Below are 26700 nucleotides of genomic sequence, written 5' to 3'. Positions count from 1 at the left end.
GATGGAAGGATGTGTCAACTGGTAAAACCGTGACCCGTCGGCATGATTGTTCCAGGTAGGGATCCATGAAAAATGCGCGCGTAAGTCCGAGGCGATCTGCAGAAACATGTTCAACATGAGCTTATCAAGCAGAAAATAACCATATCATAAGACCATGTAGACCCTGATGATGATATCATGGAGACATACATTATGCGAATACTGATTAGTATTTTGGGTACAGTATCAGAGATGCGAGGGACCGCAGCTTGCGCTCGTGACGTGAGAGAGGGTGAAACGCACCATTAAAATGTTAAGTACTTAGTACTTGTGCTAGCCACGACTCACGAGAACCGCCCCACGGCATGTCGAACGCATCCACTAGCGGTTATCGTGCTAGCTCATGCTGCTAGTTGTTGTTGGACAGCTGCTCAGAGCAACTCAATCTGGGTCAATTAGGCCGCGATCATGATTTCAAAAGTTACTAGTCCGAGTCAAGGTCATCGACGCAGCGACCACGCGTCGCTGATATAAGCTTTCCACGCCCCGATTTTTCACTTGCGTGCTTTGGCATTGCAGTGACCACTTCGAATTGGTGACCCAAGGTCGTTGATTCCCCCAATTGACTGCGTAAGTTTTTACTATTAGATCAAAATAGACTGACAGAAAATTCATCTATTGAACATAGAATTGATTCGGAGTAGTCATCTTATACCGATAATCAAGATGGCTACTGGATATTCTTCTCCGACTTTGCAGGATACCGAGGTTCCCCAACCTCATCCATATCTTCACGAACCTTTGCTTTATATCTCCAATCTTCCCCCTTATGTCACTGATGAGAATCTTGCCATGACCTTCCAACCATGTGCTCCATTCAGACCCAACATTGTGCGTGATGGCAGCAATCGCCCTCTCTCAGGAACCATAGAATTCAAGTACCTCGAGAAAGGTTGTGCCTGATTTGCGCGTTCATTTTGATCTTCCTAACTGAACTGTTCCTTCTCATAGCGGAGAAGGCTCTCGCCACCTTGCAGTCGCGTCCGATTCAGGGTTTGCAACCTTCTGTGTTTTTGGTTCTATCTCCATATCCCCCAACCACACCGCCGACACCACTCCCCCCTCCATCCGCTCTGCCACGTCTTGTCAAGCATCTTCCAGTTGGTTATACTGATTTCCAACTTTATGATTTATTTCGACCATTTGGCGCTCTCGCATCTACTCGGACACAGACTGGATTTGGAAGCGATACCGGAGTTGTCGAGTTCTGGCGTGAAGAGGATGCACAAGTTGCTGAAGAAGCTATGCACTGTGCTGATGTTGAAGGACAAAACATTGCTGTAACAGTATACCAGGCACGACGTACCAGTGGTACTGTCTCTGAGTTCAGCGCCCATGCCCCAACATTTGTCCCATCAGGATCTGTATTCCCCTATCCTCAAGTTTGTATCTCAATATCATTATTATTGATCGGGCCCACTAACCAAGCAGCAGTACTCGCCTCCTCGAGTGAGTCCATACCCTGCTGCAAGAGCCCCCATATTTGTTCATGGCCCGGGCCAGCAAGTGCAACTTGCCCCGTTATCGGGCCCTGGGTCCAGTAGTCACAGTGGTCTGATAGACCCTTGCAATCTATTCTGCAAGGTCAGCATCTATCACATCACGATGCTGAAGGTACTTATCCTCGGGTACAGAACTTAGACCCGGACATAAACTCCAACGGTCTTTTCGCCCATTTCCGTCAGGTATTGATATTTTACTTTCTTGTGTTAAATTATTCATCTCACGCTACCATGGAATTATAGTTCGGTCAGATTGTCAGGTATGAGCCATCTCCTTTCTTCCGAAAGACGCCCTAATGATCGGAACAGTGCTCGCGTGATGCGAAACGAGAATGGCGAGAGCCGTGGCTTTGGATTCGTTTCCTTCCAGACTCCCGATGCAGGTATAATATTACTGTTTGCTCGACATCGGTAATTGTTAATTACATGCCAATCTAGCTTCCGCTGCTATGCATGCTATGAACGGCGTTGTTCTAGGCACAAAACAGCTAGTCGTCAGACTCCATGAACCAAAACAGTTACGACAGGAGAAACTCGCCCAGCGGTTTGGCCATAATGGACATCCTAGAAGTGCGAGCGGAGCAACAAGTCCCACTGCTAGTGAAGCTGGCGAGAGCTACATCGGCTTCTCTAGTCCGCGCCGTGCTCCTTCTGTTCTCGGCTCGCCCGTTATGGGTCATATTGACCGTCCGGACAGAGGCAGGCGAGGCTCAGGCAGCTATTATAATGTAAAACCTCTGTCCTTTCTTAGCAGTTAAAATGAATACTGATATGTACACAGGCTGCTCTTTCTGGCACTCTTAATTTGCCTATGCGCTACGATGATCTTGCCGCGCTTTCACCTGTGGTGAGGAAGGAAGTTCTCACCGGTGAACTCAGCCGACGAGTGAAGGCGAGTGATACTGTACCCACCAACGAGGTCGAATCGGTCGTTGAATCCTTGGTATCATTGTCTCTGAGCGAAGCCGTCTCCGGTTTTCAAGATCCTGCTAAATTTGCCGAACAAGTTGCTACTGCCCGTAATTCGCTGAAGCCTGCCAGCACACCCTCACCTATGAAGTCGCCCTCGCCCTCGAACTCTCAAGATTCGCGTGTGCTCGACCCCAGCGCTCTGAATGCCACTGCCTCGGCGCCGGAGCATCCATCTACCCCTATTTCAATCTCTGCGTCCCTGTCCACACCTCCACGCACTTCCTCTCCCTCTGGCTCGGTGCCACCTATTTCTGAGCAAGACCGCATGGCTGTGGCTGTAAGCAAACTCGAGTCATCCAGGCAGGCCGACCTCGTCGAACTTCTCATGAGTCTTCCCAAGCGCGAGCGTGCCCTGTGTCTGTTCAACACTGATGTTCTGCGAGCAAAGATAGCAGACGCAAAAATGGTCCTGGATAGTGATGATGGAGATGAGGGACAACAGAAGCCAGATACTCAGTCTATCCAATCTGCTCCTGCACAGCCCATCCCAGTGACGCCTCAGGCGAAGAAGATCAGTGCAACCGTTGAGAGCTCTCCCAAGACTCCTGCATTGTCATCCAAGGGCCCATCTGCCGCGTCGTCTCCCGTACCAGTTACACCCGGCGGATCATCTTCGTCACATACAATCGCATCTCTAGCCCGTTTACCCGCTGCCGAGATTATTAAGCTCGCAAATTCATCGTCAGCAACTGGCCTCCCTCTGCCGAAAGTTGACCCGTTAGTCGTCAAGAGTACAGACGAGTTTATCGACAGCCTTATGGATAAGCCAATACAGGCACAGAAGCAACAGCTCGGCGATAAGTTGTACGTCTGTAGTAGCATTTTCAGCTTTACGGAAATCTAACTTTGTGATGCATTCAGGTATCGAGCTATCAAGGCGTTTGGTATTAAAGGCGCAGTAAGTTTGGGTTCTATCGGTGTTGCTCGTGTGACTGAATGCTTCTTCTTTCAGCCTAAACTTACCATCGGCTTACTTGATCAAGACGATCTCCGGGCTCTGGCTCATCTCATGAATAGCTACCCTTCTGTTCTCAAAGAAAAGGCTCTCATCCTTCAGGGTGGCGGCAAGTAACGGTCATTTGCTTGATCTCTAGCACATTAGTTTCCACTCTCATCTTCATTCCAAATTTCCATATTTGCATCTGCACTATACCGTGCACTACACACTTCTAGGAATACATTCGGATCAATCACACTTTCCATCATTACCGTGTGCTTCACTTTTACTGTCCAGATCTTTTTGTCTACGATTATTCTAGCCATCCGATACGCCTTTGTTACCTGACACCACATTCTTCTCGCGTTTGTGACTTGGATTTACGAATTTACGAACCTTATTCGCCCCCTATACGCTTGATGTTTGCTTCGCATTATCGTCGGCCTCAAAATTAAAATTCTCCACACTCCTCAATGTTACGTGTTGCGCCTCACTACTGAATATTCAGTTTGTTGCAGACCATGATACATGAATAGAATCAATATTGAACTTTTCGAGTGCGTACAGGTGACTATCCCATCTTAATAGAAATGCGAACGTTATATATCAAAGATCTATACCTCTTTGGATGCCTCGTTGCTCATTGTCCCAACGGTGGAATTGGAGCAAAATCATGGGGATTGCATGATCCGACTTATGATCAATATTGAGGTATATAGTGGCCTGGAACTTAGCTAGAGATCAACAACTGCATCTCTCAGTAAATTTAAGGGAATTCTGCTAATAGTTGATCCTCGTCTGAAAGAATAAAAATTCTTGTCTGTACTCATGCCGATCGGTGGGCGGATATACTAAGTGCGAACCCAAGATGCTCCCTCCCTGTTCGATTGCTCCGCACAATAAAATTCCGGTAGCTCTTTTTTTTATCAAAACCAAGAATATTGCGAGTAACTGATTTCGAAACGTCGTCATATTTTAATTTAAAACGAATGAGCGGCACGATTACACCAAGCCATCCTGAGCCTGTCAGAATAAACACCAGCATTTTATCTGCAAAGGACAGGGAAAAAACACCAGTAGTGGCGTGCAACACAGTGACGGATGCGCTAACTATAAGGATAACACAATAGCAACCTTCTTTTGACAAGAGCGTTCATGAGTGATTTGTCCTCACTAGGGGCTCGCTCACGCACACATAGCCTACTACATCCAAGACGGCGAACAGCCTCGTGTTTTGCGGTCTATGATACTTATCCGATGCATGATGTACCATTAAGACAAGAACAACTGTGACCACTATATATGGCCCGACCATGAGGGTTGAACATAGACACCAAGCGATCGCAAAGCATCCTAGCCAATATAAGGGGTTGAAGGGCTTCGATAATCCCGTGATTGGTACGATCTCTCGCGTTGTGATCAACTTTCCTTCTTCAGCAAGTGCGTGTTGACTCACAAGTGTGATATAAAAACGGCAGAATTGATTGACCGCCTGTCAGGTCTCCTTCAAGTGCGTCCCGTGCTAGACCTACCAGTCGTGCATTGTCGACACTGGTAGATCTAAGTCTGATGCTTGTGTCAGTGACGTTTACTTCTCGAGAAACTCGTGTAAAAGGTCTCGGATGTGCATACAAGGAGATATAGCGAACAAGTCGGCGGTAAGACCTTCCGATCGAGGTTACGAAGCAGCTTCTTCTCATCTTCCAGTGTTGCAGGACTTATCGATGCGGTGGTTTGAATTTTCTCTTAGTCACTCGAATTTTCTCTGACTTGATGGTGCCCATGTCATTGATGTTGATAGTAACGAATGGACACGAAGTGATTGGGGAAACGATACCAAATATTGTTAGAAGGACTTGAAAAAGTAAGAAGAAGCAAGGTCCTAACGCATCGAATAAGAAGCAGTACTTAACAGTATAATAGTATTTGGACCGATCATTGGGTATACGATTACTTATCTGCTACGGAACGTATCGGAATCCAGGAGCCTATTGATTGGTCAGAACAAACATTTGCCTTTCAATTCAACAACTTGCCTTGTCTGCGAGCTCCGACGTATCTACCATATCATCTGGATCTGGCTTGCCATACTGCTGATCTCGCTGCATATTGTCCAAACGGAAGGAAACCTTTTTAGAACATGAGAATGATGAATTCAGGTGATCACAAAAGGATATCTAAGCTTACACTCAACAAGAGTGCGCATAGCGCAGCCAAAAAGAGCAGAAACGCAGAAACTGATGTCAGTTCGTCAACGTGGCAGGAAGTTGCAGTATGACTGTCACATTACCAGTAAATCCACTCCTAAAATGCCGTGAGTTAGGTGAGGTATAGAAAGATCGAAGGACAAACGTGTAAGCGGGACCCTCAGTCAACGGGTAGAGATGGGATCCCAAGATGCCTCCGATTTGCCCAATAGCACCGTAGAGGGGAATCCCAGCGGCTCTCTTTGTTTCAGAGCCGAGATTGTGGCTATCTGTTGAGTAGAAAAATTAATTGAACAGTAGACATATATAGAAAACCAAAGTACACCAAGCGTTCATCAAGCCGATGCTCGAATAGGTTCCGCTGGTGATGAGAAACGTTGCGCCATAGCGCACGTCTTGCCGATGAGTAGCGCCAAGCATTATCCTAGAGCAGAGATCAATATTTGCATCCTGTCCATGAATAACAACCTCGTTTACATATAACCAAGACCACCAATCGTGCTGGTACAGACAAGTAAGGGTCCCCTAATCTGTAGCCTGTCGGATGCGTAGGACGTAACCATGAGCACGAAACCGGCTAGAGCATACGGTGGCACTGTCATTAGTTGAGCCATCGCATTTTCTAATGTAAATTTGAGTCAAAAGATGGCTTGATGACAGAAATGATAGTCTTACCATGCCCCATGGTACCAATGATAGTTGGCAAGAAGGCCGACAACGATGCTAAGGCACAGTTGAGCCCGAAGTAAATTACCCCACCTACGTAGATCTACGGTTCATATCAGATACCGGGCCATAGAAAGGCAGACGGAAGGCTTGCCCTCCAATCCTGGAAAGCCGCAATGACATGACCTGTTCATCAGTCAGAACCTTATACTTGCATTAATTTTTCATGAGCATTACTTCGACGGACAACTGCACCAAAGTCACCACTTGTCCCTCTGTTCATACGGCTAATCGCGATTTTACGCTCCGCCGCAGTAAGAAACTGCGTGGACTCCGGACGGTCTGGAAGTAAGGATAGACAAAGGAAACCTAGGAGTATTGTCGGTGCGCCCTGGAAAGCATATTATCAGTGCATGACTTACATTCCATCTGTCCAACATACCTCAAGCAGAAAAAGTAATCTCCAGTTCGCAATCGACACCTTGACATGTTGGATCCCGTAAGCGATGAGCCCCCCAAATGCCCCTGCGACGGCTGCAAACCCAAACCAGTATGCGATGCGAGTACCACACTCGGCCTTGGTATAGTAGAAAGCTATTAAAAATGTCAAATCTAGTGAGTACTGAAATTTCCACAACCACAACTCACAAAAGTATAATACAACAGCACCTCCAAAGGCTGCTTCAAAAGTTCCTAGACTAAGTCGAGCAATCATCAGGCCAGTAAAAGTATGCGCGGTTGCCTGAGTATGTCACATGTCATGAGAACGAAGGAAACATGAATTATACGGTTCTCAGACCATTGATGTGGAAGATATTCCCCAGAGGATAGCAGAGCAGCCAATCCAAATGCGTGGATTGTAATACTTCGAGAGGACCGTGAACGGAATTTGCAAAAGTATCTGCGAGGCGCATTGTCCGATAGCGGTTGGCACGCGACCGAAAATCCAAAAGAATTGGAAACTCACATAGGTGAAAAAGAAGGCAGAATTGACCCAGTCAAATAGTACACCAGTGGGATCTCCACCGAGAACATCTCCGGGCAAACCTTGTAATCGAGCATTGCCCAGGTTCGACCGATCAAGGTCTGCCGAGTTCAAGGATCAGATCACTTGATTGGTTCCCTGCCAAAATCAAGGAGATCGAACTCACAAGCAAATAAATAAAGAAGGCATAGTATTGGCAGGATCCTCTTATCCAATTTCCTCAAGAGCCTTCGCTCTTGAGCTTCCGAGTCCTCATCCAGCGGAATGAGTAGATCTATTTCGCTAACGCCTTCTATGCCATGATCTTGTGTCCTGTCGCAGTGTTCATAATCATGATGATCAAGGTCCATTCTACCAGATTCGTGATTAGAAGATAGAGAAAGAAATAGGAAGAGGTATGGACCTCTGACTGGTAGGGTCGTCAGGACTCAGAAATTTGGAAGCCCTATAAAGCGTCCCGTTACATCCACAGAACTGACCGATTCGGTTCCGAATATGATCCGACCGGGTCCATATTTACCGGACCTCTCGCGTTGACCACTCAGGTCGACTAGCGGTCCGTATTCGTGTATCACGCGCTCGACCAGTTTTTGGATTAGTACCAAGCATTGGCAAAATCACTGCCATATTACTAGTACTATAGTTGTCACCAAGTACTGCAGGAGGCATTAGTAAAGTTTGGATCGTTCCTTAAGCACGTATATACTAGGCTGGAAGACAATTCTAATGGCCAGTAAATAACAAACAAATCTAGAACGGAAGTTTCGCATTCTTAGCGGTACGGGGAGGTTTGAGAGGGTGTGGACGTCGCCTCTTGTAATACTGAAACACCATGTCAAACATCGCAATGAAAGTGATTGTAGAGACCATACCTGCTTAAACTCTTTAATACGCTTGGGCATACTGCGCATGAGTAACGCCCTCCGTTTCTCCCTCTTCTCTGCAGTACGCTGCCACTTGTGCCCCTTGAACATTCGCTTCTTCCCTGCATACAATCTGTTCCCAACTTCCGCACCAAGAACTTTCTTCTCCTTTACTTCACCTGTCCATTCTATTGGGCGCGTCCACGGTGCGGCAGCGTTTTGGACTTGAGATTTTACTAAAGCCGAGGGCCCTGGAATGATGGCTTGCCCAGAAGCGGCAGCAGCAGCAATTTCTACTACCGAAATTTTAGGACCAGGAGGCAGAAGTGCAAGCGTGCCAGATTCGCGAGCTTTCTTGACAAGCAGAGCCTGTTGGCGCAGGGAGTACTTTGGCGGTGCCCATCTGCCTGTCTTGGAGTTGAGCTTCGGGATGAATGGATTCTCTATGCTAGCAACTGGAACCTTGTTGCGTGACGAGGATGCCGAGCTAGGATATGATTTGGTTTTGGCGAGAGCGGGACTCGGTAGAGCAGTAGCCCCGAGCTCCCGTATTCGAAACCGTTTGACGACTTGCAGAGCAGACATTGGAAGTTAGACCGGTCACCACCAGTCTAATTGGAAAGTGAAGTTGTCCACAAAGGAAAAACTCGTCTTCCGCTTTCCAAAAATGGATGTGTCAAAAACATAATTTACATTAGCTAATCAATTTTAAAACTGTGCGCCAATGGGCCCAAGGAGTCACTAACTCGGACCGAGTACTAAGACGGAGAACTCAAACCCCTGCGCGGATGCCCGAGTATGTACTGCGCTGAAAGGGACCGAATTTAGCTGCATATCGCACAGCAGTGACAGGCTGTAGCTGATAACAATGTCATGCGCCCAATGTTGTTGGATTGGTGATTGTAAAAATAACTTGTGCCAGTAACGCCAGGCAGTCATCAGGTCAGAAAAATGTAGCTATTGGGCCGCCTTACTACGTCCGAGACTCCGAATTCACCATGGTCCACGGCCGAGGACGAGATCGGCACACAGAAAAGGTTTGCACAAGTCAGGAGGGCAGTAATAATATACGAGATATAATAATCCTCTGGAGAGGGGGGCACATACACTATTTCGTTCAAGTTATGACCATATGATTATAGTCAGTTCAAGGAAGGTGTAAGTCAGTAGGGTGCGGTGAAAAATTATCCAGCCAGTTATTAACTGGGTTATTAACCCAGGAGAATGGCAGTCAATTATTAACTGACATTTTTTAACACATATTGACAGTCGGCACGTGATTTTTTTTTCGTCCAAGCTATCAATATAACTGGTCGAAAACAGGTGTTATTAACTATTCTTGATGAAAAAAATTCTGTGCGCTGGGCAATTTCACTTCCAGACCCATTCGCCATCAGCATCGTCGGCATCATCAATGCAAGCCACCATTTGCTCTCTCTTCTTACCTTTCGACACACTCCCTTGGGGTGGATCATCAGCGAGAATTTTTGTGAGTTCTGGCACGTCCAAGTCAATGTCTTCCTCGGCATCGAAAGTGGAATCACCAGGCATGTTTTCAATTTTGTCATCGAGCCAGGTATGAGTATCTTCATCAAGTATCTCCTCGTGTTCATCACCGTTTTCAATAATCAACGAACTTCCTGTGATACTGTGCGTCCGCGAAGCAGTGCTCTTTCCTTTGCCGAAAATGACCTGCTCAACATCAAAGAAGTCCAATGTGGGTTGCTCGCGCAAGCGGAATTTCTGTAAATTCAAGGTGTTAGAAATGTGCTGTGTAAAAATGATATACTGACCTCGGGATCATACATATGCCATTGTCTGATCTGCGTCATATCTACGAGTGTTTGGACTTGCTGGCGATTTCTAAGGGCCGAGTTCATTCGGGTGAAAACGGACATGGTACGTTCCTCAGGCATGTCATTTGGCTTCACAGAAAATATCTTCTGTGCGATGCACTAAGGGCCGATAGATTAGCACAATATCAATGTCAATGGACGAGCAACAACATACCGCAAGGACAGCACCTTCAGGAATCCGAGTGAGATGTGTCCACCATGACAAGATAGATTGGCCAGCTTCGACTGGGGCATCAAAGGGATACTGAAGGCGGGCGTAACGGTGCAACTGACGGACAAAAGACTCCTGTACCTGCAAACGAGTAAGACCCTTCAGCGTTGGATTGTCTTTCGATTTCCATTCTGGCTTGACGACTGTCTTCAAATACTCCATAACACGACCAAAGACCCTTTGATTTGGAACTGTCTCCTCTGGTGTGTGTGGTATGGGTGGAGGAATTGTGATAGTGGGTGCGAGGGGATTGAGAGACCTTCGAAGCATGTCACAGCCGACATAGCCTGTATGTAATGTGACAATGTTCAGAAACGGAGGCATGCAATTAGAAGGGGACTTACGAGGATCCAAAAAGAATGCAGCAATATAACAATCTGCAGGACCCTCCTGGATAATCTCACGGAAGCGTTTATTCACGACCGCACGTATCTGCTCTTTTTCCTCATTGGTAAAGCCATGTGAAGAGTCATCAAACAGCTGCTTGAGCATGCTCGTGATGGCGAGAAGAAATTTATAGACATCAGACGGGTCCGATTGAGAAGATTCAAGGCATACGATGGACTTCGCAATTGGGCTCTGGACCTTGACTAAACGATTGAGATCAAGTTCAAACAGAGTACCTGCATGACTATGCTTCTTCAGGAGGTCAACCATGCTAGCCTTCTGTTGGACACGACATGAGTATGTAGCTTATGTAGGGATTGGTATATACTTACCTTTGGTGGAAACTTGAATTTTTGTGGGTTGTCGACGAGCTCCCTTAATGCTGGAAGGCACCGTTGTACAGAGATAGCTGATGCACAGATGGTGGCAAACCGAGTTTTTCCAATGCCCTCGAGCCCTCGTGATATCTTCAGGCGTTCACGAATCTTACTTAATTGGTAAGTTCCGTGAGTTGACTTGCGGAAAAACGACACGATAGCTCGAATATGTTTGATGACCTGTAACAGCAACATAAGGTGAGAAGACATCAACTAACTTCAAAAACTTACCGTCGTAAACATTGAAAGTTGCGAGAGATCTTTGCACAAGAGGTTGAGATGGTGACATACATCTGCCATGGGTATGATGGTGGGCACCGCAGCGCAGACCAATTGTTGTGCCAATTTCGTGTTCCCAGCACTGTCAGATGCAATTCCGGAGAAGCGGAGCTGCTGTTGCTGACTCGGCTGTGGCATTGTTGCCTTCGATGAGAAAGCTTTGACCTTCCGGTGTCGTGAAGTGAATGGTATAGACTGACTGAGGAAATTTTGTGGTACCTCCGTCATATGAGATAGTGAGATGAAAGCAGGTTTTCAGATACTCGATGCTGAGTGTGCGTACACGGCCAGCTTCTGCAGGAATATAGCTGTCGATAAATGTTGAGCTGCTTGTTGGGCAATAGGCTGAATTTGCGATCGCGAACATGTCTTTCCACTGCTTGTAATCGACAATCGAAGGAGGAACACCTGTGATGCAGATAAGACGAACAATTGAATCATCGAGACGAGCTTGCAAAAGCTTGCGGCCATGATCCCCAAATCGAACATCTAGTGCTGTCTTCTTCACGACCTCTCTTCCAACAGAATTGCTTGACTTCAAGTGCTTGGGTGGCGGTTCCTGTAGTTCCGCCTCTTGTCGCATGAGCTGGTTGACTTTTTCAGCAAGACTGCCCTTATTCAAGAGCTTGTTTGCCTCGGCTCTGTTGTCAGCTGTCAACTTGGTACAGTGAGCACCATGCTTGAGGATGCGTGCACGATTACGTGGTGCGACCCAACTCTTTCGGCAGCCAGAACCTCTACATCTGACTCGCTTCTTCTCCTGGTCACCACTTTCATGGCAGAGTTGCGTGATCTTCGTTAACAAAGCAGTTGGTGGACGACCAACAGAGCGACCACCAACAGGGCGTTGAGTCTCGTCATCGTCAGATAATTCCCCTTCGAACCCATCACTTGCCTCCGAATTGTTGTCTGCATCTGAGTCATTGTTGACATGTCTTTTTGGTGCGACGGACTTTGGCTGAGAGATGGTGGGTCAAGATTAGCATAGTCTGTTGATTTAGTGAAAGAGACTCGCCTTTTTCCCCAGCTTCACAGCCTGGTTTGGAGGTCCCTTGAGGTTGCAAGTGGTCTCGCTCATGGGTTGGATTGTCACTGACGACTGTGTGGTATTGCTGTCCATGCTGCTTTGAGTTATCGAGGCAAGCTGTAAGACTGATTGTAAGCAATGCATTACCATTTTAACATCAAGACTACATACCGCAGAAAGGTGCTTGTTTACAATTTGATGGCCAAAGGTGATGCGAGCGATGTCGACATCTCGCAATGTTGGTGATACGAGTGGGAACGTCGCAGGAAGGAGGTGATGCGCAATCGCATTGACAGCAAGAACACCACAGGAATGGGAATCGTGCTGATGCGTGCAAGGGAGGCGAACCCAGGCAAAGCTTTCAGTAAAGTGATTTTTCAACCACCAATCTACGGCTTGACGAAGTGCCGCAGGTGCTCCCGAACCTCCTGGATCACCATAAAATACCTTTCTCTCTGTCTGGTTGACTACGATAGCCACCCAGTGGTTGCCATTGATAAGACAAAGTGTACTGATGCTATCCTTTAACCCGCCTGCGAGATCGGATCCCAAACGTGGCAGTTCTCCACAGTCCTTTGAGTTGGGATAATCAATGTTGTCACGCAAGCCGTAAACAGACTGAATTTTGGTAGCCGTGTAGCACAGAACAATGTCGTGACGGGAGGAGAGGTACGAGTTGGTAGAGATAGGTTGCCGGATGATGTCGAGCATCATGTTGACTGTGGTATCGCTAAGCCAGACATGTGAGGCAAGCTGCAACAGCTTGGAAACAGGAGCTGTGTCACGAAAGCCAAGCACATTGCCTTCCAAGGGGAGCTTTGCCATTAAAAGGCGAAAATCGGCTGCTGCAGAACTCGGAATAAGGCCATCGTGAACTGTTTCGGATGGAACTGAGGTGTCGAGAACTGAACCACTCATAGCCGTCAAATCTGTAAGGAGGTCTGCGATACAAGTAAAAAAGTTAGATCAGTAGAATTTTGATTGACATATCTATTATCCCAATCACTCCGTCGTCCGACACTCCGAAAAATGTTCCTGACATATTAGTATGATTCAGGTGCAACCCAATGGCTGGAATGACACAAATATGTCAGTATGAGATTCTACGAGCCTTTATCCACCCAACACGAGGCAAATCAGGACGAATTTGATATAACGGCATGCCTAGGATGCCATGGTAGGACATGGTACATTATTTACAGTTCTTGACCGGTGTCCGTCCAGCGTTGAATTATTGACAGTTAATAACCCGGTTAATAACTCGGTTAATTAACCGCTGTTAAAAACTATTGAATTTTTCACCGCACCCTATAAGTCAGAGTACTGTCACAAATGTGGGCACGTGAGAGTCATTGAGCCTATCACGTGCATCAACGCGTTAATCTGTTTGTGTCAGTTTGGTCCTTCCAGCGCGTTTAGCCGTGAGCGCTTGATCTTCTTTCCATCACACGTTTAGCATCCGCCCATTATCTTATTAATGGCTGGAGCTTTTAGTGGTCACCTCTTGGATTCATACAATATGACAATGCAACGGCCAGCACCAGGATTCGGTCAGCCTCAGTCGAGGGTTGTCACCAGCGGCGCGATGTCGTTCGATGCGTCGATGCATGGCAGTTTTACGTCAGCCAACTCTTATGCTGATCACTCATTCTCTATGGATATGTCCGACGATACGGCCATCAAGATCGCTACGCTTCAGGCTAAGCTAAACAAGAAGCTTGGGCCGGAGTACATATCACAGAGACCTGGTCCTGGAGGTGGACCTAAGCTCACGTATGCGGAAGGGTGGAAAATCATTAACATCGCAAACGAGGTGTTTGGGTTCAATGGATGGAGTTCCCAAATTGTCAATATGACTACCGACTACATGGACTACAATGAGGAGTCCAAGAGATGTAACGTTGGTGTTTCTTGTATTGTCCGTATCACCCTTAGATGCGGTGTGTTTCATGAAGATGTTGGATATGGAGCGGCAGAGAATGCGAAGGGTAAATCTCAGGCTATCGACAAGGTAATATTTATGCATTTGACAGTTCTGCTCATTCATTTTATCTTGTTAGAGTAAGAAGGAAGCTGTGACTGATGCAGTGAAGCGAGCGCTCCGCAACTTCGGATCGCTCCTTGGAAATTGTTTATATGACAAGTCATATACCCAAGAGATCACGAAGATTAAAGTCTCACCTGTAAGTACCCTCACAGTACCGGGAACGAACCAGAGCTGATTCAAGAATTCTGGCAAGGCAAAATTTGACAAGTCCGAACTATATCGCCGTCCAGAGTTTGATGACACAAAACCTCACATATCAGGCAGTATTTCAATGGCTGTACCTGCTTCCGTGCAAACAGCACCACAAACGTCTGCGATTACTCCAGATGTGAAAGCGAACAGGGTTGTAGTCAAGTCTGAGCCACCTCAGGGAGCAGAGACCCCGATCAAATATATCCCCCGACATTTACGACAGGGGATGGCTTCGGGTGCAAGTGGTTCCACAAGCGCTACCCCAATTTGTAATGACCAAGCATCTGGGAATGGTCACGGTACTACCAACGGCCTGAACACTCCTATCCATACACCAGTCCAACGAGCGGTGAATGCGAATCGCGGACAGTATAGGCAAACCGCCCCGTCACCACTTGTTCAGCCTGAGCAACGGCGTGTGTCTTTCACTGAACCTGCTGCAGAACCCCCGCCAGCGGACGAGGTTGAACTACCAGTGGCTGACGAGACGTCATACAGTATTGACTCAGAAGATGACGAATTCTACGCCAACGTTGACCTCGGGGATGGTGATTTGGGGAGACCGATCGACTTCGAGGAGGGCATGGGCGGAGTGAGTGTCTCGGACGTGACTTTTGACCAAAGGGAAACCACTACGTCTGGGAATCCTCGAGAATCCTCAAAGGCTCCCCAGGAAAACATGGCGCATGGCCAGGAGATCACTAGCTCTAGAAGAGGCGAAGTGACTGCTCCAGGAGGTTCTCGTTTTTCTCACTCGAATGCACCACGTTTCCAAGCTGGTCCATCGACTGCAAATTCAGTACGTCATGGTCTCGACGATGCAGTATGTGCACCTGCAGTGCCTCCGAAAGCACGCGAGTCAAGCTCCAGTGCATCTGCTTCCTTTTCAGAGACCAGGCGTACCACGCCATCCATGGGAGGGTTCCATTTTCCTCCGGGCATGGTGGGTACATTCTCCCTCTGGGACTAATTATTGCTCACATGAAAAACAGAATCCGGTTGCACAACAACCCAAACCAGTGGGGCCACCTCAACCTCCAAACTGGACAGCGGGTTCTACTTCCAGCACATCCAACATTTCGGGCCTGAAACGTAAAGCTGACACCATGCAGTATGTAGTTCTTGATGCTTTTTTCATATGACTGATACCAGACTTACCCCTGAATTGCAGGGCCTCTTCATCGTCATCCAGACCTTTGCAAGGCCTTGGCCTTGCTCAGCAGCAACAACCGGTCGCTGGAAACCCTAACGGAACTCGAAGACCTCTGGCAAACCTTGATGTTAGCGCCGGCGGTGATATGAAACGACCAAAACGCTAGTATTTCTCCCCGAGTCCTGGAAGGAGCTTTTTCACCATGTCTCACCCATGTCCCGTTTGTTTTTTCAAGCATATGTTTACGGATTGTTTATTCTATGTCATTCAGCATTGTACTGCTACTCTGCACTTTGTTTCTGCTTCTTTGCATTGGTTTCATCGCAATCACATACACACAAGCATCCTAATACCATGTTTTCATATGGCACAGAGAGTCTCCTGTCTCCCAATCACAGATTTTGATCTTGAGTTTGCTGGGTACTGATCTCCTGATCTTGTTTCTGCGAATTTCCAGGAGACGGTGCGTCGGAATATAACTTCCACACCAATCAGCTATTGCTAACTTAGCACAGATTGCGACCTGCGCTTGAGCACAGCAAACACAGTACTCCATGCAGGCCCATACACGCTGAATCAAAGGCAGGGGAGCAGGGTGGTTTGTTCGATTATAGGCGACAACAAAGAATCGTGTCTGCTGACTTACAGCAGTACTTATTCAGTGTCAAGTATCAATCCTCACTGACACTAAGTTATCGATTCCAAGAACGAGTTTACTGGACGAATTCCTCTTCTGGCATGTGAGCCAGGTCCTGTAGGCCACTCAGCAAAACTTTGTAGAACATTCTGATTCAGCGAGCCTTGCTATCCTGCTAGTCCAACACGTACAGTCGCAAGCGGTTGTCGCGCCACGGCCCGTGTCCCACCTAGTACCTACCCACAGCAGTTGCTCATACTCATCAACAACCCGGAACCCAACAAACCGAGCTTTAGCACTGCACTGTGAATCTACGCTCATTGGATGTGGTCGTCACTCCTTTGTCGGTCTTTGGCAATGCGATCCACTTCATCGCCCGCTCGGGGCACATACTCACATGCTTCGATGGAGGATGGCTATGATGTATCATAGGTTGGAGCGATCCGCGAGACAGGCAGGACATCAAGAGATGAAGTGACAGGGGCAAAGAGAGCATCAATTACAGGGTTCAATGCAGTCAGCGAGGGATCTGAAATGACATGGCGACATTGCAGTGTCGTACTAGCACTTATTCCTCGTCTATGGATCGCGTCCCTCAGGTTCTGGCTAAGATTCAGAGTCAGTGTGTGGGCAGAAGGTACCGTTATGGTACTTTTGAAATCAAATTGTATATGGCGAGAGTAGGCTGGAGCGGTGGTACATGCATGATGTGTTGTGCCTGCTGCGATGACGCTGACAATCTGAGCCGCAGCTACTATGACGTTCTGTGTAGCATATGGCACATTCATTGGAGTCGTGAGATTCAAGCTCCTTATGATATACCAAATCAAAAGGCTGTAACTATAAGATCTAATCAATTGCAAGTGTGACCGATTATGAAACTGATCCAAACCTTTTCTTTTCCAATAGTAGCCTTCTTGGATCTAGTTCTTCCTAAAGCTTCCGTCTCGTTTGGCCTGTGGTATTCTTGTACCAATTGCATATTTGCTAACTTCGCCATCAATACATCTTATCAGTATCAGGTCCTCTAGCATGCCGAAACGGACAAGGAACTCATTAGCACGGTCTAGCGCGACGCACCAACAGGTGCGAGTCTCAAAGTCGCCAACGTGACTTCACAGAAAGATGAGCTGTTCGTCAGTATATGCCTCGAGTAATCTGGGTTTGCTCGTCCTGGGATGGCTGGTCATCTTATCATATAAGTCACATCATATCGCCAGGGCTCCCATAAAAATAATAAGGTTCGCTTGTTGATGTGTGCGTGTTACTCACCAGTCTAGGTTCGCTCTGATGAGTCTCCTCATCTTTCTTCGCCAGATCATTCCCAATATCGTTAGCGTCGATCCAGAATAGACTGAGTTATTTATTGCTTGTGATCAATCGATCACAGGTTCCAACTCAAGATCGTGTTCAACGCATTGCCATAAAGTTATGCATTTTTTCTAGGATATTAGTGGCGGGGCAGCGGGGTATATACGTATATGTGGTGTCATGGGTATCCGGTCTAGCTTTCAGACAATGCAGGCTTGCGGCAAATTGCGAGATACATGGGCGTGAACAGCTTCAAGGAAATCATGAGCCCTTGCTAGACATTTACAAAAGCGTGCTTCAACTCACTTTGGTCTGGCCACCCTTCACAAGTGCATCAGCAGCGACCTTGAGGGATTCGCCAACATCATATGTGCCCTTGGGCAGAAGACCAAGTATCTCCATGAACTTGATTGCGGTGTGTGAAACAAGCTTTCCGCTCCAGCTCATCCGCCAAACAGTGAAGCAATCCCAAGCAGTCTGGGCCTTCCATATATCGCCTTCCAGTGGGTAATACCATGGAACTTCATCAGGGCGTTCGGCGAGATCCTCTTCATGCTCAATGGAGAAGCCAACCTTGACCATAGCTTCGCGAGCTTGCTTCAAGGGACGCATTTCTGGGATACCATTGCCAAACTCAATGGCATGCGCAAGTTCCTTGTGTGCAGGAATGGATGCATCCCACGTGTCAGTCATGCACCATTCATAGACACCGAACTACAAACTGATGTCAATATATTGAAACTCGGAGTCGAAAGCTAATCATACCACTCCTCCAGGCTTCAGAACCTTCATGATTTCACCATACACACCCTCCCATGTGGGTGCATGGACGGTGGCTTCAATGGCGTACACTAACATTAATGCCGTTAGGATTCAATGATTTGTGAAAGCCTGCAAAAACACCCACCAGCATCGAACGAGTTCTCTCCGAACTGTTCCGACAGTTTCATGAAATCACCCTTGGCGAAGCTCACTTGGTTTTCAAGGCCAGCCTTCTTAGTGTACTTCCGAGCACGCTGAATTTGAAAATCGTTGTTGTTCAAGCCGACGATATTGACGTCAGCGAAGCGTGCAATCTCGCGTGCAGGACCACCGACGCCGCACCCGACGTCCAGTACTCGCATGCCAGAGCGAAGTCCCATTTGTGCTGAGAGGTAGTGCTCATGGCGGGCCAAAGAGGCTACGAAAGCCTCGCCTTTATAGAACCGCGAGAAGTGGAAGGACTGCGCCCAGCCATACTCGTACAACTCTGTTGCACCATCATAGTAGCCTGTGTTTTCTGTCACTAAAAGCCACTCGCAACAAAAATTGTGAGGTAATACCGTTTACAACGTCGGTGTAGCTCTCAACACGATTTTGATTGTCCGTCTCCCCCTCCTTACCAAAGTCCTTTTGCCAGAATTTGGTATAGTTCTCAACGCGCTTCTCTTGACGTCCGTCGGAATACTGAGTTGAAGTCATGTTGTCTGCAAGAAAAAATTGCATGAATATCGAACACTTCCTCAAGGAAACGAGCCTTGGCGGCAAGAACAGAAGGTGTCAAGACTTACTTGGAGGTGAGTTAGAATGAAAGTTATGGAAGGAACGGACAGTAAACACTGAGCAACCAACTTGGACGAACTTGAAAGAAGCCTGAATTTTTGTAGGTTCAACTTCTAGCGCAGTCCATTTTCTGTTCACGTGACTACTTATTCGCTGACCGTAGATGGCCAAAATATAAAAATTCAAAATTCAAAACCCGGTTAGATTTCCAGTATCAACAACATTAATACAACTTGCTCGCTGCAGTAGCGCTGGCTATGACAATATTACATTGTAAGTCATTACATATATAGCCCATAATCTTTTGACCTTCATTATATTCCTTGCCAAGAACTTGCACAGCTGCCATCTCATGAGACTGTGACCGCCCCTTCACGCCAAGTTCACTGTCAAGCTTGAAATTGTGTCGGGTGTATTCCTGAACTTCACACCAACATCTCTTGCCGCCGGTCTACCCGTCGCCGCGGCCTAAGACGTGTCCAACCGTGCTGGAATTGATTGTTCTCCCAAGAGACGGTTCGTCAAATCATCAGTCAACCTTTTATATAGCATTTGATTCTCGCGAGTGCTACATTTTAATTCTTTTTCTGTCCGAAGTTATCATGATTGGTCGCTCGCTAGACTCAGCGACATTCATCGCACGATTATCATCTACTTCAGGGAATTGGGTTTGGGCTCATTTGGAATGGGTCGAAGACTGCCGGCAAAACTCTCGATGGAAAATGTGGGCCAAGTAAATGAAGGTCCAACTCGATGATGGCAATCTCGCCATGGTACACGGCCGTCATTCGGTGACATGATAATTTCCCGTTACAGTCTAATCGCTTGGTAGTCAGCTTCCCAGGACTCGGCATTAACAGCATCTCAAAATATCCCGTGGGCAATTCCCGATTCATACAGAAATCACGACCAGCCCGTCCTGAGAACTCCTCGAGGACTTATAGGCTTTCGGACGCCATATTCCTCGTGCCCCGGGAGTTGGCACCCTCCAAATCCATGCGCTGAGGTACGCAAGTTTGACTACTGGGTTTTTTGCTGGTTGTCTTCACAAGGTTTTCTTTACGTAGTGTGCGAGTGCCGACGGCGGCAACGTGCGCTGTGTACTTGCGGGGTGACATGGTGGCGTGTTCCTGCACCTAATAACCACGGATCTCGGGCTTATCTCGGGCTGGGGCCGGAGTTGTAATGCAAGGAGTATGTGTGGGCCGAGGTGAACGGTGGTCAAGTGACTCGAAGTTGATGGTATACCCCCATTACATTCCATGATGGTGCTTTAGGTCGATAAAAGCACTCCAAAGTGATGAGTGAGGACGAGATAGAACATGAGGCGCCCGATCGCTCCTTAGAAGGTCAACTACCCCCGAAAGTTAATGACAAGTTGGAGCATCTATGTCATGTCTGTCACAAGTTTAGAAATACGAGCCGAATCATTGCCGTGTCAGTCACACACTAGCTAGACTGGTACTATGTAGTGCTAGTACCCATGCTTTATAATTCTTACCACTTGACCTCGCACCAACTAGTTTTGTGTAAGTCTCGATGGTTTGCTTTCTGATTGACTGCTATCGCAACACTCACCGAAGTGTAATCAGGATCTGACAGCTATCCAATCTCGATCCGTTGCTTAATATTCGTTGCTTAATTCTAGACAACCCTGTCCTGCCAGGTCCGACACTTGCCGTCGCAGTGAAATAAGGAGCGCCCATTATCTCCAAGCCTCTCACATCCTCACGATGGACAAGCCTCGTCTGCAGCCTGCAATACCGTTCCAGGTATGATCTCACCTTTGTCTCCTGTCGGTTCAGATATGAATCAGGCCGTCGTGTTTCAGGCTCGTGCAGCACAGCTTCTCAAGAAACTGAACTCGCGTTTGAGCTTGGGAGGTAGCCGCTCAAAAGATAACATGTCTAGTATCCGAGTCGTTCCAACCGTCCCAAACAACGACCGCTCACACATACCCTCTCCTGACGCTCCCCGAAAGCCAGATATATCCACTCCTAGCCTTACAGGCTTACGACTAGATGATGCTTTCAGTCCCACGGACACGGATGATTCATCGTCTAGCAATAGCCCCACCCGCCAATCAAGGCGTTTCTCAGCTTGGGACGGTCTCACACAATCCTCTGTGAGCCCGGTGTTCGCGGGGCATGGTCCCGCCCCATTATTTTTACGAGAGATAAAGGTCTCGAAGAATGCTTCTGATCAGTCTAGCAGTGATGGGAAAAATGTCCTCGCTCCAGCACCATTCTTTTTGTGGTCTGGCGCGTCAAGGGACTGCCTTACACGTGCATCACATGATGTCTTATTACACTCAACGACCCCGAGCAACGTGCCAGATATCATAGTCTTACGAGATGCATCTCCTGTACCAGACGAGATGCCGCAGTTGGAAGGATCACAAACTCCACGACAAACGAAGGAACCCGTTCCTTTCAACGAATCAATCATGAACACAGACATGACCAACTCATCTGTAGAACCAGAATCTGCTCAAATACCTTTCTCATCTGCTATCTTGGTTTCACCTGCTACACAATCTTTACCCTCGTCCAGTATTCAGGGTCATTACTCAACAGGGACTCAACCGACGACGGCCCTACCACCTCCATTCCGCGTTGCCACTGAGCGTGGCCTCCGTCTATCTCCTTCTATTATCTCAAGGCATCGTATGCCAATCTTGAATCTTCCGACTTTGCCTGTGCCTACTCCTGCTACAGAGACCGCTGTGCGGCCAGTTGTCCGTCTCCGGCATATGCCATCATTAACTGTTCACGGACGACCTGACGTCGATCCAGAGCCAGACTCTGCTATCGAATATGAGGACGATGACGACGTGGAGGAGGAGGACGAGGGTGATGGAGACGAGGGATTGAGAAATGAAGACTCGGAGCATCAGAGTGACGAAGACGGTGATGGGGAGGAAATGTCGAGTTTGGGTACAGGCCATTCTTTATCTCATTCTCCGCTGCGAGAGTTTCAAAGCCAAATTGCCGACTTGGCTCCCCCAGTTGCTGGTCATTCTTCTGGACCCTTTGCCTCGCCGTCTTCAGCAGGGGGGTCTATCCCCGCTCCCCACAATGCTGTTGATGATTTCTCGTCCAAGGCATATGAGAAGCTCCCGGACTTGACTCCGAGGCAGGACGTCCCTACAGCTAAACCTTTCTCTCAGAAAACATCTCTCGGAGAGTCTATCAATGTTCGGCGGCGAATAACGCCTACGCCTTCGCTTTATCGTGCACAACCTTCCCTGGAGGTCAGCCGCCCGCCAAGTCTGTATCGCGCGCCATCTCGCAGTATGGTTGACCTGAGTGTGTCCCGGAGAGACTTGAGCAAAAAGTCACGTGACACAGTGCATTTGAATGTACCTTCCGTGTCTGATCACACCGTCGAATCCGTTGAGAGCGATAACACGGACAATGTAATGGGAAGGCTTATGCGACGCACATCCATGCCTACTTTCACCTCCACGTCGGACCCACCTCCGTATCCTTCCTTTGACCCGCGCCCGCCGAAGAGTGCACCTCCATTTCAATTCCACGAGGACGAAGGTCGCGAGCGCTTGCCTCCATATAGCAATTCGCTGTATCTCAGCGCTATTATGCCGCTCAAAATGGAGTTCAGCACTCCCGGCATTCAGGCAAAGGACAGGAAATGGAGACGTGTGTTCTGCGAGCTCGAAGGGACAGTACTCCGTGTGTACAAGTGTCCTCCCGGCGCGAGCGGGGCGGGCATCATTGGCGAGTGGTGGGAGAGACGTGTCGGCGTGGGTGACCTAAGTAGCGGATACCATGCGCCGGTGCGGAAAGCGAACGAAAGCCCAGCGCCCTCGTCGAAAACAGGGGAGGAGAGCCCGACGCCTCCTTCGAAAATAGCGGTCGATCAACCGGTTGCATCCTCGTCGAGTTCACCCCCTCCCACACCGCACAGGGCGAGGAGCGAATCGCAATCATCAAGAGCTACGAATCAATCCACAACGCCTTCGATGTTGCGTGCCAATAGGAGGCTGTCCGGTGCCAGCTTCCTGACCTCGTGGCGGCACAATGGCCCATCGAGCGGGCCGCAATCGCGAGGAAGGGGTATGGTATCTCCTGGCACAAATGGGGGCATGGAGCTGCTCCCGGTGACTGAGCCGAACAGCCGTCGTAATTCTGTGTCTAGTTCAGCTTCACAGGAGACGGCTTCACAAAGGACATCGCCTCTGACACCACGAGCTCCGTCTCGCCTGAGCTTCCTTTCATCGAGGATGCAATTGCGGAGCAGCGAAATACAAAAGCCTGGGAAAGGTGATTTGATCCGTGCATATACTCTCCAGCACGCGGAGAGCGGCCTCGGGAATGATTACTTTAAGCGGAAGAACGTGATAAGGGTACGATTAGAAGGGGAACAGTTTCTCTTGCAGGCAGCAGATGTACCTTCCGTTGTGGAGTGGATAGAGGTGAGTTCTGTCATGATGTACGAGTGAGGCGGTTTAATGTTGATCGTGCATGCAGGCTTTCCATGCGGGCACAAACATCGCACTTGACCTTGATCATCGTGTCATGCCCAAAGGGCCGATGTTCCCGAGGTATGTTTTTTTTTGCTTGGTATTGTATGTTTCTCAAATGTATATACAGGCGTCGACGGAGAAGGAATCGACGACCAGCAGATGAGAACACTCAGGCTCAAGCTGGTAATGGAGTAGTGATCCCTGCAGTTGTGCTGTAACGTGCCTCGTTTGTGTGTTTCTTATGTTCGTATCTGTTGTACAGTACTCGTGTTACACTATGGCACTCTTTGGATAGGTTGTATTGATAGTATCCCTTGTTGCAATTGTACTGTCGCACTCTTTTTTCTTGTTGATAGAGAAAGTTCGCACGGATTGTTCCCGTTTTGAGCCGAGGTTCGGTATTTGCCTTGACACCGATCTGCTCATCCAGGTTGCTTGTTATCTGGATCCTTGGTGTTTTCCCTCATCGATATTCTCATTTTATCTTTTCTTTACCTGGTTCTGGCAGCCATCGTCAGCTCAGCGACTATCCCTCTCCAAATCTCACAAGCCGTTCAAAAAACGCTTTAAAAACCAACTCTACAGCGCCGAAAACGATCTTCCTTCTCGCGGTTATTTCGCCCGTTTTTTCTCCTCATACCATCATCCTTCACGTCAAGTCCAACGTACTGAGTACATTCAGTTAGACCAGTCATGGCAGATTCGCAGACGGAGATCGATCTGGACTCGGTTATTGACCGCTTGTTGGAGGGTGAGTGGCTCGTGCTCTGACTCGTAGGCTCCTTGGAGAGCAGATTTCGGACCTTGAGGGGCAGGGCGGTGGGAGGAAGGAACATAACCGGTCAGCGTCTGAGGCGGGCTATGCAACGTGGTGCCCACTCACAGGCATGGGTGAAATGTGGGGCCGCGTGACCACCACAGCAAGCAACCTTGGAAAAAAAGATGGGGTGCACATGCCCACAGAAGCGCTCCCCTGCATTTCTAGAATGGACCGCCCGTAATATGTTACAAAGCAGGTGTTAACCGAACTTTTACATCCAGTGCGAGGCAACCGCCCAGGCAAACCTGTCCAGCTACAAGAATACGAGATCAAATATCTCTGCACAAAAGCACGCGAGATATTTATAAATCAACCGATATTGCTTGAATTAGAGGCCCCCATAAAGATTTGTGGTGAGTATCGCTCGGTCCTTGTGGTTTATCGGGATGACTCATTCGGGTCCACCTTCGGCTAGGTGACATCCACGGTCAATATTATGACCTGCTCCGACTTTTCGAGTATGGCGGGTTCCCACCAGAAGCAAACTATCTTTTCCTCGGCGACTACGTCGATCGGGGGAAGCAGTCTCTCGAGACCATCTGTCTCCTCCTCGCCTACAAGATCAAGTACCCCGAAAACTTTTTCATTCTCCGGGGCAACCATGAGTGTGCAAGTATAAACCGAATCTATGGCTTCTATGATGAATGTGAGTTGTGCTGCAACTCTTCATGATGGGGCTCTGATGGCACTGACAGGCAAACGGCGCTACAATATCAAACTGTGGAAGACGTTTACGGATTGCTTTAATTGTCTCCCTATAGCCGCTATCATCGATGAAAAGATCTTTACAATGCACGGTGGTCTCAGCCCTGATCTTCAGTCCATGGAGCAAATACGGAGAGTGATGAGACCTACGGATGTTCCTGACACAGGTAGGTGTGCTGTGCATCTTGCTTGAATTTGAGTGTCTTACCCGACCAAGGTCTGCTATGTGACCTACTATGGTCAGATCCCGACAAGGATATCACTGGGTGGTCGGAGAATGATCGAGGAGTATCCTTCACATTTGGTCCCGACGTGGTGTCCCGATTTTTGCAGAAACATGACATGGATCTCATCTGTAGAGCTCATCAGGTATGCTGCGCTTTACGGGCAGCGTCTGTACGGGCCCCAAGTGCTGTATCGCTGACTGACGCCGTGGAATTAGGTCGTTGAGGATGGTTATGAATTTTTTGCAAAGCGGCATTTGGTCACGTTATTCTCAGCGCCTAATTACTGCGGAGAGTTCGATAACGCAGGCGCAATGATGAGTGTAGACGAAACCCTATTATGTTCCTTCCAGGTACGATACCAGCTACCCTGCATGTTCTTTGATTGAGTTTGACTTTTGATTTTCAGATCCTGAAGCCTGCTGAGAAGAAGGCTAAGTATCCATACGGAGGGATGAACATGGGTCGACCAGTAACACCACCGCGTAAGCAGAAGAAGAAGGACAGCAAGATGGGCTGAGTCGAGTAGGGCCAGCCATGCCTTCAGTCATCGACATTCCCTCTTATCATTCTGTATTGTTCATTGCTGGTTGTAATTGTGCGGTTTACATTGGCGACAAGGCATGCTGTGAAGGTGATCATTGGGCTGATTCACCGATGGTAACAAGATGGCTGAGGATGCGGGAGCTGCATTGACATACGGACGTTTTCTGGGTTGCCTGTGGAGGGAAATTTCATTGCAAGTACACCCCGCCATGCTACAATTCTTACATATCTATTCACTCATTGGACTAACCCACCCACGGTGCCCTTCCTGTCCATATTCTGTCAATCATGTTCCGTATTGGCCTTCATGTGCTATAGGTTTTTATGCACAATAGCTCATTTTGTCTTGTGCTCCTAATGCTTCACCGCAACTGCCAGATATTCCGTATTTGTTTTTTTCTTTCTTTTTGTCACAGTAAACGTTTGTCGTATATTATGAAATCCTGTACATACTCATTCTGACGTGCGCGGCGTTGAGCGACTTTTCAAGGCCTCCATGTGAACTCGGTCTTATCAACCTAGGTCACTCCGATATTGATGCGTGTCCATATGCTAGTGACTGCGGGGAACACGCGGGGAATAGTATTTTTAAATCGAGCCTCGAGCAGCCGAGGACTGGAACTTATAGTTACAAGTGGTGAAACATATCATATGGTATTACGCCACATATGAATTCATTGGCACAACTTAAACAGACAGACTGAAAATGAGCCAAAGTTATATTCGTTG

The 26700-nt window shown here is 48.0% G+C and overlaps 9 protein-coding genes across 9 annotated transcripts; 5 read left to right on the top strand and 4 right to left on the bottom strand.

Annotated features, from left to right (window-relative positions):
• The first annotated feature begins 526 nt into the window (after positions 1-526).
• HD556DRAFT_1393146 (uncharacterized protein) lies at positions 527-4062 on the top strand. Its single transcript, XM_041303607.1, has 10 exons — positions 527-931; positions 991-1421; positions 1474-1623; positions 1674-1724; positions 1785-1801; positions 1851-1924; positions 1980-2269; positions 2323-3317; positions 3375-3411; positions 3466-4062. The coding sequence occupies exons 1-10, from the start codon at positions 706-708 to the stop codon at positions 3583-3585; spliced, it is 2391 nt and encodes a 796-aa protein (XP_041157167.1). The 5' UTR covers positions 527-705; the 3' UTR covers positions 3586-4062.
• Positions 4063-5411: 1349 nt separating this feature from the next.
• On the bottom strand, positions 5412-7658 carry HD556DRAFT_1433440 (major facilitator superfamily domain-containing protein; the record flags this gene model as incomplete). The annotated part of the gene is made up of 14 exons (XM_041305222.1): positions 5412-5438; positions 5487-5579; positions 5638-5728; positions 5803-5926; positions 5981-6081; positions 6135-6279; positions 6333-6426; positions 6478-6509; positions 6561-6714; positions 6766-6917; positions 6972-7065; positions 7123-7224; positions 7291-7409; positions 7475-7658. 14 exons carry the CDS (start codon positions 7656-7658, stop codon positions 5412-5414), a joined length of 1512 nt encoding a protein of 503 aa, XP_041157166.1.
• Positions 7659-8058: 400 nt separating this feature from the next.
• HD556DRAFT_1446337 (uncharacterized protein) lies at positions 8059-8756 on the bottom strand (the record flags this gene model as incomplete). Its single annotated transcript, XM_041307070.1, has 2 exons — positions 8059-8130; positions 8181-8756. 2 exons carry the CDS (start codon positions 8754-8756, stop codon positions 8059-8061), a joined length of 648 nt encoding a protein of 215 aa, XP_041157165.1.
• Positions 8757-9542: 786 nt separating this feature from the next.
• Positions 9543-13226, bottom strand: HD556DRAFT_1446336 (ribonuclease H-like domain-containing protein; the record flags this gene model as incomplete). The annotated part of the gene is made up of 9 exons (XM_041307069.1): positions 9543-9914; positions 9965-10126; positions 10182-10525; positions 10583-10904; positions 10958-11182; positions 11234-11500; positions 11565-12239; positions 12315-12425; positions 12480-13226. The coding sequence occupies 9 exons, from the start codon at positions 13224-13226 to the stop codon at positions 9543-9545; spliced, it is 3225 nt and encodes a 1074-aa protein (XP_041157164.1).
• Positions 13227-13742: 516 nt separating this feature from the next.
• Positions 13743-15956, top strand: HD556DRAFT_740033 (Rad52/22 family double-strand break repair protein-domain-containing protein). Its single transcript, XM_041311478.1, has 5 exons — positions 13743-14319; positions 14369-14491; positions 14549-15490; positions 15540-15658; positions 15719-15956. The coding sequence occupies exons 1-5, from the start codon at positions 13786-13788 to the stop codon at positions 15864-15866; spliced, it is 1866 nt and encodes a 621-aa protein (XP_041157163.1). The 5' UTR covers positions 13743-13785; the 3' UTR covers positions 15867-15956.
• A 1725-nt stretch (positions 15957-17681) lies between these two features.
• HD556DRAFT_1393125 (S-adenosyl-L-methionine-dependent methyltransferase) lies at positions 17682-19291 on the bottom strand. Its single transcript, XM_041303606.1, has 6 exons — positions 19199-19291; positions 18971-19114; positions 18556-18918; positions 18414-18499; positions 17955-18362; positions 17682-17898 (listed from the first exon to the last, which is right to left on the bottom strand). The coding sequence occupies exons 2-6, from the start codon at positions 19107-19109 to the stop codon at positions 17842-17844; spliced, it is 1053 nt and encodes a 350-aa protein (XP_041157162.1). The 5' UTR covers positions 19110-19114; positions 19199-19291; the 3' UTR covers positions 17682-17841.
• A 3164-nt stretch (positions 19292-22455) lies between these two features.
• HD556DRAFT_1199471 (uncharacterized protein) lies at positions 22456-23178 on the top strand (the record flags this gene model as incomplete). Its single annotated transcript, XM_041296352.1, has 1 exon — positions 22456-23178. A coding segment is annotated over one exon (723 nt), but the record flags the coding sequence as incomplete, so codon positions are not given.
• A 255-nt stretch (positions 23179-23433) lies between these two features.
• On the top strand, positions 23434-23839 carry HD556DRAFT_1242659 (uncharacterized protein; the record flags this gene model as incomplete). Its single annotated transcript, XM_041298299.1, has 2 exons — positions 23434-23625; positions 23681-23839. The coding sequence occupies 2 exons, from the start codon at positions 23434-23436 to the stop codon at positions 23837-23839; spliced, it is 351 nt and encodes a 116-aa protein (XP_041157160.1).
• Positions 23840-24369: 530 nt separating this feature from the next.
• Positions 24370-25945, top strand: HD556DRAFT_1433437 (serine/threonine-protein phosphatase PP1; the record flags this gene model as incomplete). Its single annotated transcript, XM_041305221.1, has 7 exons — positions 24370-24427; positions 24718-24849; positions 24912-25142; positions 25192-25368; positions 25419-25570; positions 25644-25778; positions 25835-25945. 7 exons carry the CDS (start codon positions 24370-24372, stop codon positions 25943-25945), a joined length of 996 nt encoding a protein of 331 aa, XP_041157159.1.
• Between the last annotated feature and the right edge of the window lie 755 nt (positions 25946-26700).

The sequence above is a fragment of the Suillus plorans genome (assembly GCF_016647745.1).
Source record: "Suillus plorans strain S12 chromosome Unknown HD556scaffold_52, whole genome shotgun sequence".
NCBI classification, from domain to species: domain Eukaryota; kingdom Fungi; phylum Basidiomycota; class Agaricomycetes; order Boletales; family Suillaceae; genus Suillus; species Suillus plorans.
This window is presented reverse-complemented; position numbering and strand designations above follow the sequence as displayed.

Excerpts from the sequence above, each read along its gene's own strand:
- HD556DRAFT_1393146 (XM_041303607.1), top strand. The coding sequence starts at position 706 with ATGGCTACTGGATATTCTTCTCCGACTTTGCAGGATACCGAGGTTCCC. Across the intron at positions 1,422-1,473 it reads CTGTATTCCCCTATCCTCAA|TACTCGCCTCCTCGAGTGAG; the intron begins GTTTGTATCTCA and ends ACCAAGCAGCAG. Across the intron at positions 2,270-2,322 it reads GCTCAGGCAGCTATTATAAT|GCTGCTCTTTCTGGCACTCT; the intron begins GTAAAACCTCTG and ends ATATGTACACAG.
- HD556DRAFT_740033 (XM_041311478.1), top strand. The coding sequence starts at position 13,786 with ATGGCTGGAGCTTTTAGTGGTCACCTCTTGGATTCATACAATATGACA. Across the intron at positions 14,320-14,368 it reads AATCTCAGGCTATCGACAAG|AGTAAGAAGGAAGCTGTGAC; the intron begins GTAATATTTATG and ends TTATCTTGTTAG. Across the intron at positions 15,491-15,539 it reads TCCATTTTCCTCCGGGCATG|AATCCGGTTGCACAACAACC; the intron begins GTGGGTACATTC and ends CATGAAAAACAG.
- HD556DRAFT_1393125 (XM_041303606.1), bottom strand. The coding sequence starts at position 19,109 with ATGACTTCAACTCAGTATTCCGACGGACGTCAAGAGAAGCGCGTTGAG. Across the intron at positions 18,919-18,970 it reads CTACACCGACGTTGTAAACG|GCTACTATGATGGTGCAACA; the intron begins GTATTACCTCAC and ends CAGAAAACACAG. Across the intron at positions 18,363-18,413 it reads TTCTGAAGCCTGGAGGAGTG|TTCGGTGTCTATGAATGGTG; the intron begins GTATGATTAGCT and ends ATCAGTTTGTAG.